The sequence below is a fragment of the Dendropsophus ebraccatus genome, chromosome 4 (assembly GCF_027789765.1).
Source record: "Dendropsophus ebraccatus isolate aDenEbr1 chromosome 4, aDenEbr1.pat, whole genome shotgun sequence".
Classification (NCBI taxonomy): domain Eukaryota; kingdom Metazoa; phylum Chordata; class Amphibia; order Anura; family Hylidae; genus Dendropsophus; species Dendropsophus ebraccatus.
This window is the reverse complement of record NC_091457.1, coordinates 135,078,058-135,090,392: the sequence shown is the minus strand read 5'-3', so window position 1 is coordinate 135,090,392 and position 12,335 is coordinate 135,078,058. Positions and strand designations below refer to the sequence as shown.

General features: G+C 43.4%; 1 protein-coding gene across 1 annotated transcript in view; it reads right to left on the bottom strand.

The window, feature by feature from the left end:
* Window positions 1-12,335, bottom strand: part of SYN2 (synapsin II) — a 215,388-nt gene that overhangs the window by 50,863 nt on the left and 152,190 nt on the right. The window contains exons 6-9 of the mRNA XM_069967083.1: window positions 8,563-8,625; window positions 6,136-6,278; window positions 4,141-4,215; window positions 2,660-2,762 (exon numbers count right to left, since the gene is read on the bottom strand). Coding sequence (XP_069823184.1) covers window positions 2,660-2,762; window positions 4,141-4,215; window positions 6,136-6,278; window positions 8,563-8,625 — 384 coding nt within the window. The remainder of the gene's footprint in view (window positions 1-2,659; window positions 2,763-4,140; window positions 4,216-6,135; window positions 6,279-8,562; window positions 8,626-12,335) is intronic.

Below are 12,335 nucleotides of genomic sequence, written 5' to 3'. Positions count from 1 at the left end.
CCTGCAGCCCCGATCGCCCCCGGCCGCATGATCGCCCCCCGCACCCCCCGGCCGCACGATCGCCCCCCGCCCCCCCCCCCCGGCCGCATGATCGCCCCCCGCACCCCCCGGCCGTACGATCGCCCCCCGCAGCCCCGATCGCCCCCCACAGCCCCCGGCCGCATGATCGCCCCCCGCACCCACGATCTCCCCCCCCCGCAGCCCCCGGCCGCATGATCGCCCCCCAAACCCCCTGGCCGTACGATCGCCCCCCGCAGCCCCGATCGCCCCCCACAGCCCCCGGCCGCATGATCGCCCCCCGCACCCACGATCTCCCCCCCCCGCAGCCCCCGGCCGCATGATCGCCCCCCCGAACCCCCCGGCCGTACGATCGCCCCCCGCAGCCCCCGGCCGCATGATCGCCCCCTGCTGCGGGGGGCGATCGTGCGGCCGGGGGCTGCGGGGGGCGATCGTGCGGCCGGGGGGTGCGGGGGGCGATCATGCGGCAGGGGGCTGCGGGGGCGATCGTGCGGCTGGGGGCTGCAGGGGGGGCGGGCAGGATATACATTACCGCTCCTGCTTGCTTCGGCGGCTCCCGACACGTTCTGCCCGGCCAATCAGTGCGCTGCCCCGCCGCAGCGCACTGATTGCCCGGGCAGGCCGTGAAGACACCGGGAGCCCCGAAGCAAGCAGGATCGGGGACCCGGTAATGTATAATGTCCGGCGGCTAGGGGGTTAATGGGGCGGGCTGCAGACAAAATCGCAGCAGGGATGTACATCCCTGCTGCGAGTTTCTCTGCTAATGAAAGTATAGGGCTGGGATCTGCAGCGAGTCTCGCTGCAAAAACGCAGCAAGGAGACTCGCTGTAGACCCGCCAAGTGGGTTTGTAGCCTTAAGGAAATCACAAATGCATCTGATTACCTGTGAATTTTTGGAACCATTGTTATTTTTATGCTCTGCTCTGGTTTTGCAGATTTCAGACATTAGGACCCAGGAAAGGCATCTGCTACAGGTGAATCTTAGCAATTCCCCCCCCCCCCCCCCCCCCGTTGTTTACATTTCATTGCATTTCCCTGTAAACCCCCTATATGTCATTATGTTTCTGAGCTTAGTAGTCCTCTCAATGCATCGGCATGCTCAGATTGCAGGCACACAGCTGGGGAATGCAAGAATGCAATAACAGATTCTGATTGGGGGGGGGGTAGAGGTGAGAGAGTCCCTTTAAGGTGTTGAAAAAAGAACACATGGAAAGATGCTCCTATAAAGACACAGGAAGACATGCTAAGGAGATGTATTATACAATAATAAAAGTACTTTATAGCTAGCTGATCACCTGGCCCACACCCTGAAGAACCTGCTGCTAATATGTTATTTATTTAAACAATTGCTTTAGCAATAAAGATTATTATTGTGTGTTATATTTCCTTATATTTATACACTGTGTATTTGCAATGATGATGGCTGAGCTTCTACGGAGTCTGGTGTGACCATATGACCATCTGGTGTCTCCACCTTCCTTGGGTGTCAAGTAGGATCAGGCCTGTTTAAAGGGATATTTAGTAATTATCTGAAGGTTCTATTAAACTGCATATCCTTTATGCTTTGAGCTAACTGCATTGAGCTGTATGTTATTTTTGTGCATATATATTATATTTCCGTATACTTTGACACTGTGTACTAGCAATGATGATGGCTGAGTTTCTAGAGTTTGGTCTGCTGTGACCATATGTTTGGGGGTGTCTCCACCCTCCTCGGGTGGCAAGAAGAATCAGACTTGTTTAAAGGGGTATTCCAGCCTTTCGCAACAATTTATATACTGCTGGGGCATTAGAAAAATAACAATAAAAAAAACTATACTTACCTACCCACCCCAGTCCCCATTTGGTCCCCTGAGCATTTGGAGAAGACCTTTCTGCTCAGCCAATCACTGGACGCAGTGGTGTCCCAATGTTTTCCAAAGGCCTCAGCAGTATATAAGATTAGTAAGACACCGGAATACCCCTATGACTCAGATTCCAGATAAATTAGGGGGGGTCACAATTAGGATACTTACTGAATCAGCTCACAATATCCTCGTAAAGGTTTATTTGCCTTTCTACAGCACATAACCTATTGATAAGCCTACCTTTCCACTTTATTAGCTTCATTTACCGATAAATTAATTGTCCATCATTTCCATTTAATCCATTATTATTCTAACTCTACTAATCGTCCCTTTAAAGACTTTGACATTTGGGCTGTACTAATGACTTGTCAGCTTAACATTTACAGACAATGATTTTCCCTGACGGCTGTTTTCATCTCCGTTTTTCCACATGCTGCTTCAAATCCATAACGTTTAATAGATATTTATTCTGTTTTCCTTCTTATACGAGAACAAAAAGATAGAGTTCAATCCATTAAACTATGTATTAAGTGGGATTCACTCAACATTTTTAAGGACATGATCACAAATTTTATCAACAAAATAAATTTCATTTAGTTCATCAACAGTATATACAGTATTGTGTTGGTTGATGTAAATCTGGGAAATAAACCTGCATGTTATGCAGATAGTATTAACAAATATGGCTGATCAGTGTATATCTGTTGATCTGTTCCCTACAATGGACACACACCTAGGTATTTCTCAAACTGAGGAAAAGGTTTGCAGGGTTGTAGTTGATAAAATATAGTTACCTCTAATATATAATCTTTTCCATCTTTTCCATGCACAACCTTCACGGCACAGATGTCTAGGCCACCGAACATTTCTGAACATGTGTCCACCCACATCTTATACCTGCGGAAAACACACAATTCTTTTTCATGTCTCAGTATTTAATAGGTCCACATACTGTATAACAGAAGACATCACATCTATTGGGACACACAACCATGAGGCAGAAATAAATTAAAGGGGTTCTTCGATTAAAACTTACTTGTTCCCTATCCACAGGATAGGGGACAAGTAAGAGATCGTGGGGAAAGTCTGACCAGATCGGCTCCCGGCTGCTTTGTTTTGAATAGAGCCGCGGGTCGGCACGTGACCCGCAGCTCTGTTCATTCTCTATGGAGTTGCTGAAAAGAGCCGAGTGCTGCACTCATCTCTTACTCATAGCTCCATAGAGAATGAACAGTCATGTGCCGACCCGCGGCTGTATTTAAAAAAAGATACAGATCGTCAGGGGGTATGCAGGTCAGACTCCTGCAATCTCTTACTTGTCCTCTATCCTGTAGATAGGACACAAGTAAGTTTTAATTTGAAAACCCCTTTAAAGATTAGCTGTAATTATAAAACAAAAAAAGTTTTGACATGTCAACAGCATCAATAGTGGTTGAAAAAAGGTTTACAAATTTATTGTGTGACCAGGTACCTGCTTGTACTAAGTCACGCAATACATTTGTGAACCTTTTTTTTTTTTTAACCACCATTGATGCTGTTGAACTTTTTCTACTATGTTATATAGGTCATCTAACCTGGGATTGGTGACCACCTGCATGCATCATTACTACTGGAACATAGGGCGTTGTTGTTTTGACTCATTTGTTACAAAAACATGTCAAAAGTTTTGAATGGTCGGGGTCAGAGTGTTCAGACCGCGACCAATCAGGAAAATGAGTTGGTAGAAGTTCACGCGCAGCATGTTCTCGCCCTACTCTCTGTTATGTGACCTGGACTGCCGGAGAGAAATGCATAGCAGCACGGTCATCTTCCTGCTGGTCCTCCTGAACGGTCGTGGTCTGCCCCCAACCAATTAAAACTTTTTACACTTCTCTGTGACATGTCAAAAGTTTCTAATGACAGCTACTCTTTAAATACAGTAGTGGATATGATAAATGCTTAGATAACAGTTTCCTAAAGTAAGAATATAATATCATAAATGTTTCCTATAGCTTTAGCAATAGGAGGTGTAGTGATATGTACTGTGCTTTCAGTTAAATGGAATAACTGTGTCAATGAATTTATATCCAAGTATATTAGAAAGATAGGAGAAGATTTAGACATAACAATAGACAATAGAGAAAACAATACAGATCTGTCCCATGCTTTGATATATATTAAACGTTAATAAGAAACAAAATAAGGGATATGTTGAACCTATTTTTATTTAGCTTTAAAGATTGAGCAAGATATCAGTGACGTATGACACCCAAGTGGCATAGAAGTTGCTACTCACCTATCTGACATGGCCACTTGTTCTAACATTGCGGACCCAGTGTTGGTCTTCCAGTTACCTGATATGGAGGTTCTCCTAGAAAAGAGTAAAATGTAATTTATAGAAACCAAATTAAAGTGTACCTGTCCTTATAACTTTTAAAACCTAAATCAACAGTACGTAAGAAATAAAGAAAGTTTGCAATTTACATTCATTATTTATTTTTTAGTTTTCATGGAAAACATGGCACTTCTTGAGTTTACACTTTTTCTTTTCCCAAAGAGTCTAAAAACAGGAAGTGCCATGTTTCTCTCTTAATTTGCACACTGACAGAGAAGGCAGTCATGTGATTGATAGACGGATTGAGCCGTGACTCTGTACTGGCTGTGACTTCATGTGTTTAGTCTCTTTTATTTAACCAGCCCAAGACTAAAAAGCTGCCTTCTGGAGACTGGACCTGGATTTCTGGCAAGTATAGCTTTGTTTTACAACATGATATGAACAAAAAAAACTTGCTTTATTTGACATCTACTGTTGATTTAAATTTTGAAAGTTATAACAACAGGTACACTTTAAGGAAAATAACAGCATATAGAAAAGTAAGGTGAACACTGCTCAGTGGGGCATGTGAGTTGACAGCCCCTAGAGAATATACAAATAGACTCCCTATATAACGTAGAGGCCTAGTAGCAACTTGTGATTCAACAAAACTCACAGTACTAACTAGATCTGGTCTTAAAGGGGTTGCCTACTGTGGACAATACCCTGATTAGAATGGAGGAAATTTAAGTTTGGGTTCACGCTCTGTATGTGAATTCCGATGGCTGGAGAAGATGGATGCACTTGCTCTGCTGTAGCACCACAGGTGAAAGTCTTTAAACACTGTATTAGGAACAGTTGAGTTTGCATCATGTTACCGATAACATCATAACACATGGCGGCCATATCAAAATCAGATCCTATATACTGTGTTGACCTCATCTCTGCGCAACAGGAGGCAACATCCAGCAGTCCTAGGTAAACGTAGGGACTTTGAAGTCTTTTTATGCAGGCAGATTGTTTGGGTCGGGAGGTGTGGTGCAAGTATTTGGGAAACACCTTCACTGTTTCACGTCACCCCCTTGGCAATAGGCTTTCCTCTCCTGGAGGGATATCAGGCTATTCCTGTGTTTTGAGACTCGTAACTGAGGCTCCACAGACCCCTCTTTTGCACCTTCACTTGTTAGTTGTTCCTGAACTGCAGTGTCAAGAGTGTACCAAGACTGAATGACTCATGAACAGACATCCAATCGATGATCACACAGCAACAGGCCACATGGCGATGATTCAAGTATCTAAGTAATGACCAAGCAGTACAACTGGGTGCAAGTGAGACAATATCCATGCGGTATACCGTTTGACTGGTGTTCAGAAGGTGTCTCTATTGACCCAACATCTTGCAATGGTGACTGGCATAAGCCAAGGAAAGATGTCAATGAACCTTGGACACGTGGCAGTAGGTCACCTGAAGCAACATGTCCTACTTCATTCTGAACCACATGGATAGCTGGTTCTGCATCTGATGTGTATAGGATCAAGCTGTATCCCATGAGTGATGAGCTGGGGTTCAACAGGCCAGTGGTGGTGATTTCACGGTCTTGGGAATGTTTTCCTAGAATATCTAAATGAGGTTATTGGACCTCATCCCACAATCCTTGAATTGTGAATGTTATAGGCACCTGCTGCACCATCTACACCTATAACTTTAGGAGGTCTCTGCTGACCACAGGACCAATAAGGCTTGGATCACTAGGGTTTTGTTAGTGGAACACAACAATGGATTCTCCATATTGACTTGGCCTCAAAACTCACCATACTGTAATCTCATTGAACATGTTTGGGATATGCCGAAACAGGCTGCAAGATCTGTTCCCACTTCTCAGAAATATATACAGTGGGCATGGGTTGAGTGAGCTGAGTATGGAGGATATTGGACCAGTCTAAAATTATGTTATTAGTGACGACACGTGTGCTTACATGTATGCTTTGTAGTTATTTCCTATTTTCTGAATCCTGATGTCATATTTAGAATCTATGAAGGGCTCAGTGGTGGCATAGGTCTGTGTTAAGGCCACAACGCTAGCGATGTCCTGGAAATCATAGTGGTTTTCTATCTTCACCTGTAGAAATAGAAGAAAGACTGGTCAGAACCTGTAGATATAAGGACCAGTTTTGAAAATACTTTAAAAAGGACATGACAAAAATTATATGAATTACTGTAACTAGTACATAAAGGGTTTAGAGTTTAAAGGTTACATTACAGTTCCGTTTGGCCTTTTGCACACATATATTTTCTCAGAAATATGTCAAAAGTTTTAGCACTTTTTTTTTGTGAGTTCAGACCCCCACAAGCTGGGAGAAGTGTGCAATATTGTGCTTCTCTCTTTCCGTTTCACTGCATACAGATAAGCTGTATAGGCGTATAATGGAGCTTATCTTGTTCAGTGAGACAGAGATCACAGGGAGTTGTGTGAAGTGCATAACCTCATGTTTCTCCTATCTTATATAAGATATGAGTCAGGGTCTGAACACTCACATACCGCAGCTTAGTCCAATTCACTTAAAAAAGCTGCACTGAGATGAGAGATGTCAGAAATTCTAATCAATTGGGGCTGAGAGCTGAGACCTCAACCAATCACCAGAATGAGGGGGATGAAGCACCTGGCTAAGCACTTCTAGCCATTTCTCGCTGGTCGCAGCAAAGTCAGACTTTGTCGTAAGTCTCTGATGCCTGTCCTAAATACAGGGTACACTGTAACGGAAAATGACATGCTTATTTTGGATGTAATACAGCTGTTTAACACATAATTTATGGACAAGGTTTATGAATTTTAGCGTCCATTTACACAGAAAGATTTTCTGACAGATTATCTGCCAAAGATTTGAAGCCAAAGTCAAAAACAGACTATAAACAGAGATCAGGTCATAAAGAAAATCCTGAGATTTCTCCGCTTTTCAAATCCATTCCTGGCTTTGGCTTCAAATCTTTGACAGATACTCTGTCAGACAATCTTTCTGTGTAAAATAATAAGCAGTAAGCTTTTTAGGCCTCTCTGCAGACAGACAGCATATTATTTTTTTCCCATAAAGTGTATTTGGAGCCCCGTATCATGAAAAAAGTGCGCAAATTGCCCTACAGACGGCGTTTAAATCTCACCTGTAATTTTAAAAGAGTTTTAAAAATCTGCATGGTTTTGTTAAATTAACCCTTTGTAGAGCTGACAACATAATTCTTGGGCTCTCACTGTTGTCACTGAACCCCTGAGGGCACCTTCCACGGTTCCCATCTAAGTGTCTCAATTTCGGGGAGTGGCTCCAGATCTAGGCTGTTTTCCAGTAGTACACACAAGCACTTCCTGTCCCTAACTGTCTGGCCAATCACAACACAGCACCTACTCCTCTTTGTTATGCCATGACACAGTTTTGTTGAAAGTGCACTGGACTAAACAGGTTTTCATTGTGCTGGAGGGTGATTAACAATCTACTACTATATATAGCATGTGTAAGGAGAAGGGTGTTACTTATGCATCAGGCCTCTATTACGCTATGTGAGTAGCATCACAGCAAGGAAGGGGTTACAATACACACTGAACTACTGGGGATGATAATGACTAGTGTTAAGCAAACCTGCCGAAATTTTGGGTTCGTCCGAACCCGAACGCTCAGCATTTGACTCTCTAGGGCTCCAAGTTCTACAAGGAGCAGGAGTCAAATGCAGAGCGTTTGGGTTCGGACACACCCAAGAGTTTGGTAGATTCACTCAACACTAATAATGACAACTCTGCAAACTAAAGAAACAGGGGAGGGCATGATTATATTCAGGAGGCAGCACGGTGTATATACAGCAGTAGGTACACTGGAAAAAAACTGCTGACCATAGCTTAATGGGTGGTGGAACGTAGAGAGTCAGCACTCCAAAGTTATTTAAAGTAAAGTGACCTTTATTTCGACCAGGCAATAGCTAAATTCAGCTCCAGTTTATAGGTGATTGGAGATGAGAGGGTGTACCTGATTTAACTTTCATAAACATTGGGCAGACAGGGCTTGCAGCTACAAAGCCCCCACTTCCTGTGTTTTGCCATGGCATCTCTTTTACTACATACAGGATTACCCTAGCAACAGGTAGCAAACAACAGATTTCAAGACTTGGGAACAGATTTTTTTCTGGGTTAACGAGATATTTTTGATAAATGAAGGAATTTAAAAATTTGTCACAGCTCAAAAGGATAGAAGCTATTTGAAACAACCGTGGCCCTTTAAATCAGCAGCAACATCAAATAATTTACATATAATAGCTGCACAGCTTCTGTATTCTCAGGTAGTCATTGAGCTGTGAGCAGATATGACCCTATTTACCGACAAATGTAACAATAAGAAAATCTAAAGAAATAAATCTGAAGATACCTTTCCCATTCCGGAATGTGCATGTCCAATCTTCACTACAACAGGAAATGTTGGCATGGCAAGCTAAAAAAACAACAACAACAACCAAACATCAATGACTATTCCTAAAATATTATGAGCATAATAATAATAATAATAATAATATGTTCATAGAAGAAACATACAGTACCGGCCGAGATGATCTTCACAGACACCGGCCGTTCTGTGACACAGCTGGGGTTACAAAATGGCCAGTGTCTTAGTTAGTGTGAACCTGGCCCAAAGATGGAAAGTGAAAACAGTCTCCGATCACATGTAGTAATAACAACGCAAAATGATAATGTATATTGAAAAATGCACATTATCAAAGAGAGTAGAAGGGAATGTGCATAAAAATAGAAACTGACACATCATAAAACATTACGTAATATGGGGTAACATGCAGCAATCGTGAAATTTTACCCAACACCTTTTTCCTCATTCTCTGGTGTGAGTATCAGGAGCATCAGCCCGGAATACACACACCAATAATACTCATAAGCTCTAATAGATGTTAAAGGGGTTAACCAAGCTTAGAAAAACATGGCCACTTTGTTTCAGAAAAAGTATGACTATTGTCTCAAGTTTGGGTGGGGTTTTGCAATTTCATTTTAATGGAACCGAGTTGCAAAACCTCACCCAAACTGGAGACAAGAGTCATGTAAGCTGCCATGTTTTTCTAAACTCGGATAACCCCTTTAAGGTTTCTCTTGCTATGTCTCTTTTGAAAGAGGAGATAAAAGAAGAAAAACTCTTTGTGCAGAAGGTTAAGCGGTACTCTGGAGAACTATTTATTTTTTCACTGGTATCAGAAAGTTGTACAGATTTTTAAGCCTTCCTGCACTTATAAGCTTCTGTATGTCCTGCAGGAAGTGAAGTTTTCATTGCAGTATAACACAGTGCTCTTTGCTGCCACCTCTGTCCCTGTCTGGAACTGTCCAGAGAAGTAGCAAATCCCCATTGTGACAGTACCTGCTCGCTGTGACTGGAAAATACACTCACAGCCACTGTGAATCACCATCACTTTCTCCTCTCTGCGCTCAAAGAACGGTGTCAGAATGATGTTCTCCTGACCTGTCAGGTCCCGGGGCCAGTATGGGAGAAGGAGCGAGCAGACATTTTTGCACTGGTTGCAATTCTCATAAATTCCATCCAGTCTAGAGACCTACAGTTCAACAATCCAAATATCCCTTATGACTAAGAATACACAATACAATTTTACTTCTTTCTGCTCAGTTCTGCTCTTTAAGGGGTATTCCGAGCGGAGAGGCGTGCTGCAGTGAGCGCGTACAGGCAACGGAATCTGCCGGATTTTATCCACGTGAATTTCGTAGTCTGAACCCGCCCTAAGACTGGAAAGAATACACCACTTCCTGCAGGACATACAGCAGCTGATAAATATTGGAAGGCTTGAGATTTATTTAGAGACGTAATAGAAATAGTTAACAAATCTGTAAAACTTTGTGACACCAGTTGATTTTAAAACTTTTTTTCTCCAGAGTACCCCTTTAAAGCTCCCCCAGGGTTCCTGAATTGGGGTCTTTGGATCCCCCACTGAATGTTCCGGCCGCTGCTTTTAATACAGACTTGTCTTAGCAGCGGCAACCAGTTCAGCCAATCACTGACTGAGGCAGGACAGCACCATGGCCAGTCATTGGCTAAGCAGGCTGTCACTGACGTGACGAGACTCTCTAAGAAGTAGAAGCCGAAGCATTCAGTGGGGAACCCAAATATGTCACAGGAAGATCCCCAGGGAAAAGTATTAGATTTGTTAGAAAGGTCCCAATGTGACCCCTTTCACTTGTATGAGTGATGGAGTCATGTGACAGGCAGTGTAACCTGGTGGCTCCTGGTCACTCAAGGCCAAAGCGCCATTGTATGCATCAGTCTGCAATAGGTATGGCTGAAATGTGTAAAAATTTGGTCACATAATTTATATTGTGTATTTCATTAACACCACATGGCATACTGCTATATCATGGGGTCATTAAGTAGCTATACATAGAGCTCCGGGGTCAGGCCCTCTCTACCGCCAGAAGGTCCTGACTGCTGATAGCCGACAGAGTACTCCTTATTCCTGGCTACCTTAACTTTTTAAATGCTGTTGGCAATGCTAGCAGCGGAATTTAAACATTGCAGGCAAGCGTCACTGGTGATGCAGTGGTCAGATCGGCACCTCACAATGTGACCATAGGGAGATGATCCATTGTCATGGCAACCGGAGGCCTATGCTAGGCCTACGTGGCTGCTGTGGCGCATCTATTGCTATAGCCTGCCTACATATTTGATATCGCTGTGGGTGGAATTGTTCAAACTAATAAATGATCCCATTCCTAATCTCGCAAGGTCAATGAGGAAGCAATTAAATAGGAAATATAGGAAATATAAAATTCTGGTAAGAGAGACTGAAGAGACCACACCAAAGTGAACAGTCACCTAAATGTGTCACAGCAACTTTATAAATAGACCAGGACCTAAATTTGTCATCGGGTGTAAAAGGTTTCCATTATTACACATACGAATAATAATCTACATGACCCTGTACTATATGCAGTAATGCCAGTGCCAGAAAAGTATATACATATTATTTTAATACAATAACCATCAATTCTGTCCTCATGTCACTTGGCTTCAACCTTAAACGTGAATTAAAGGTGAGAAAACTGATGAGGTTTATTAGAGGCACTTGTATATATTGTTCTTCAGGAGTGAAGAGTGTCGGTGGGTGTAAATAAACCATGTTATGTAATGTCTCCTGTCACACCAGTACCTCTGTTCCGTGCGGCCATTGGCACCGTAGAAAACATGTTTACTTACTAAGATTTGAGGGGGGGGGGGGGGGGGGGGGAGTAAAAAGACTAAACACTGATGCATGACGATAAACCTGGAAGAACCAATAGGTCAATAGCTTTCTAAAGTGCTTGGCAACCTCAAGGGCTTATTTGTTCCTATAACAAATTGGTGTATAGGCTCGGAGTGCCGGCTAGCAGCACTTTCTGGTTTTGCGAGGGGCCCCCCCAAATTAATGGGGGGACACACGGAACTGCAGCCCCCCCCCCCATTTTTGCTATATATGTGTATAGGGCAGACTTGGTCTGTCCCATTACCTTTGTCGCCCTCCCCCTCTTTTCTCCTCACAGATGGTTCGGTCGGATTCTAGAAGATTCTCCTTGAATAGCTGTTGCCAACAGCTGATTGGAGCAACGGTCAAGCTGTCAGCTGGGATTGGCTGTTTAAAAAAGTGCAGGAGATTGGGTTTGAATTTAAGGGGAGACGCGCAGCTGGGAGCTCAGTCGGCGCAGATCCCTAGGAGAAGAAGCTCCCACCCTCCCGCCCGTAATGCTTTCAAAGACTTTACGAACTGTTGCGGTCTTCATAGTGGGGGTTAATCGCCCAGTCTATTCTGGGCTGGATATGTGACTGGCAATGGACTATGGTGTTTTATGAGTTAATTATTTATTTATGCAATTTATGATGGTTTGTAAACCCTTATGAAGATCCGCGGCCATAAAGTTTTCCAATGATAAAGGTTGTAGTGTTTTTCTTTTAGATAAGTGTTTGGGGGTTGGGGCTTGCATTTCCGTGTGTTGATATGCAGGAAGTGACCACTTGGCCACTTACTGGTAATAGCATTGGCCAGAGATGGGTGCTTCCTGCTTGTCCAGGCCAAAGCAAAAAGCCCTGCACAGCCACAACCAGGCCCCTTCAGAATGAATGCATGGGTAGATCAGGGCAGGTGAGCATGACTTTTTGTT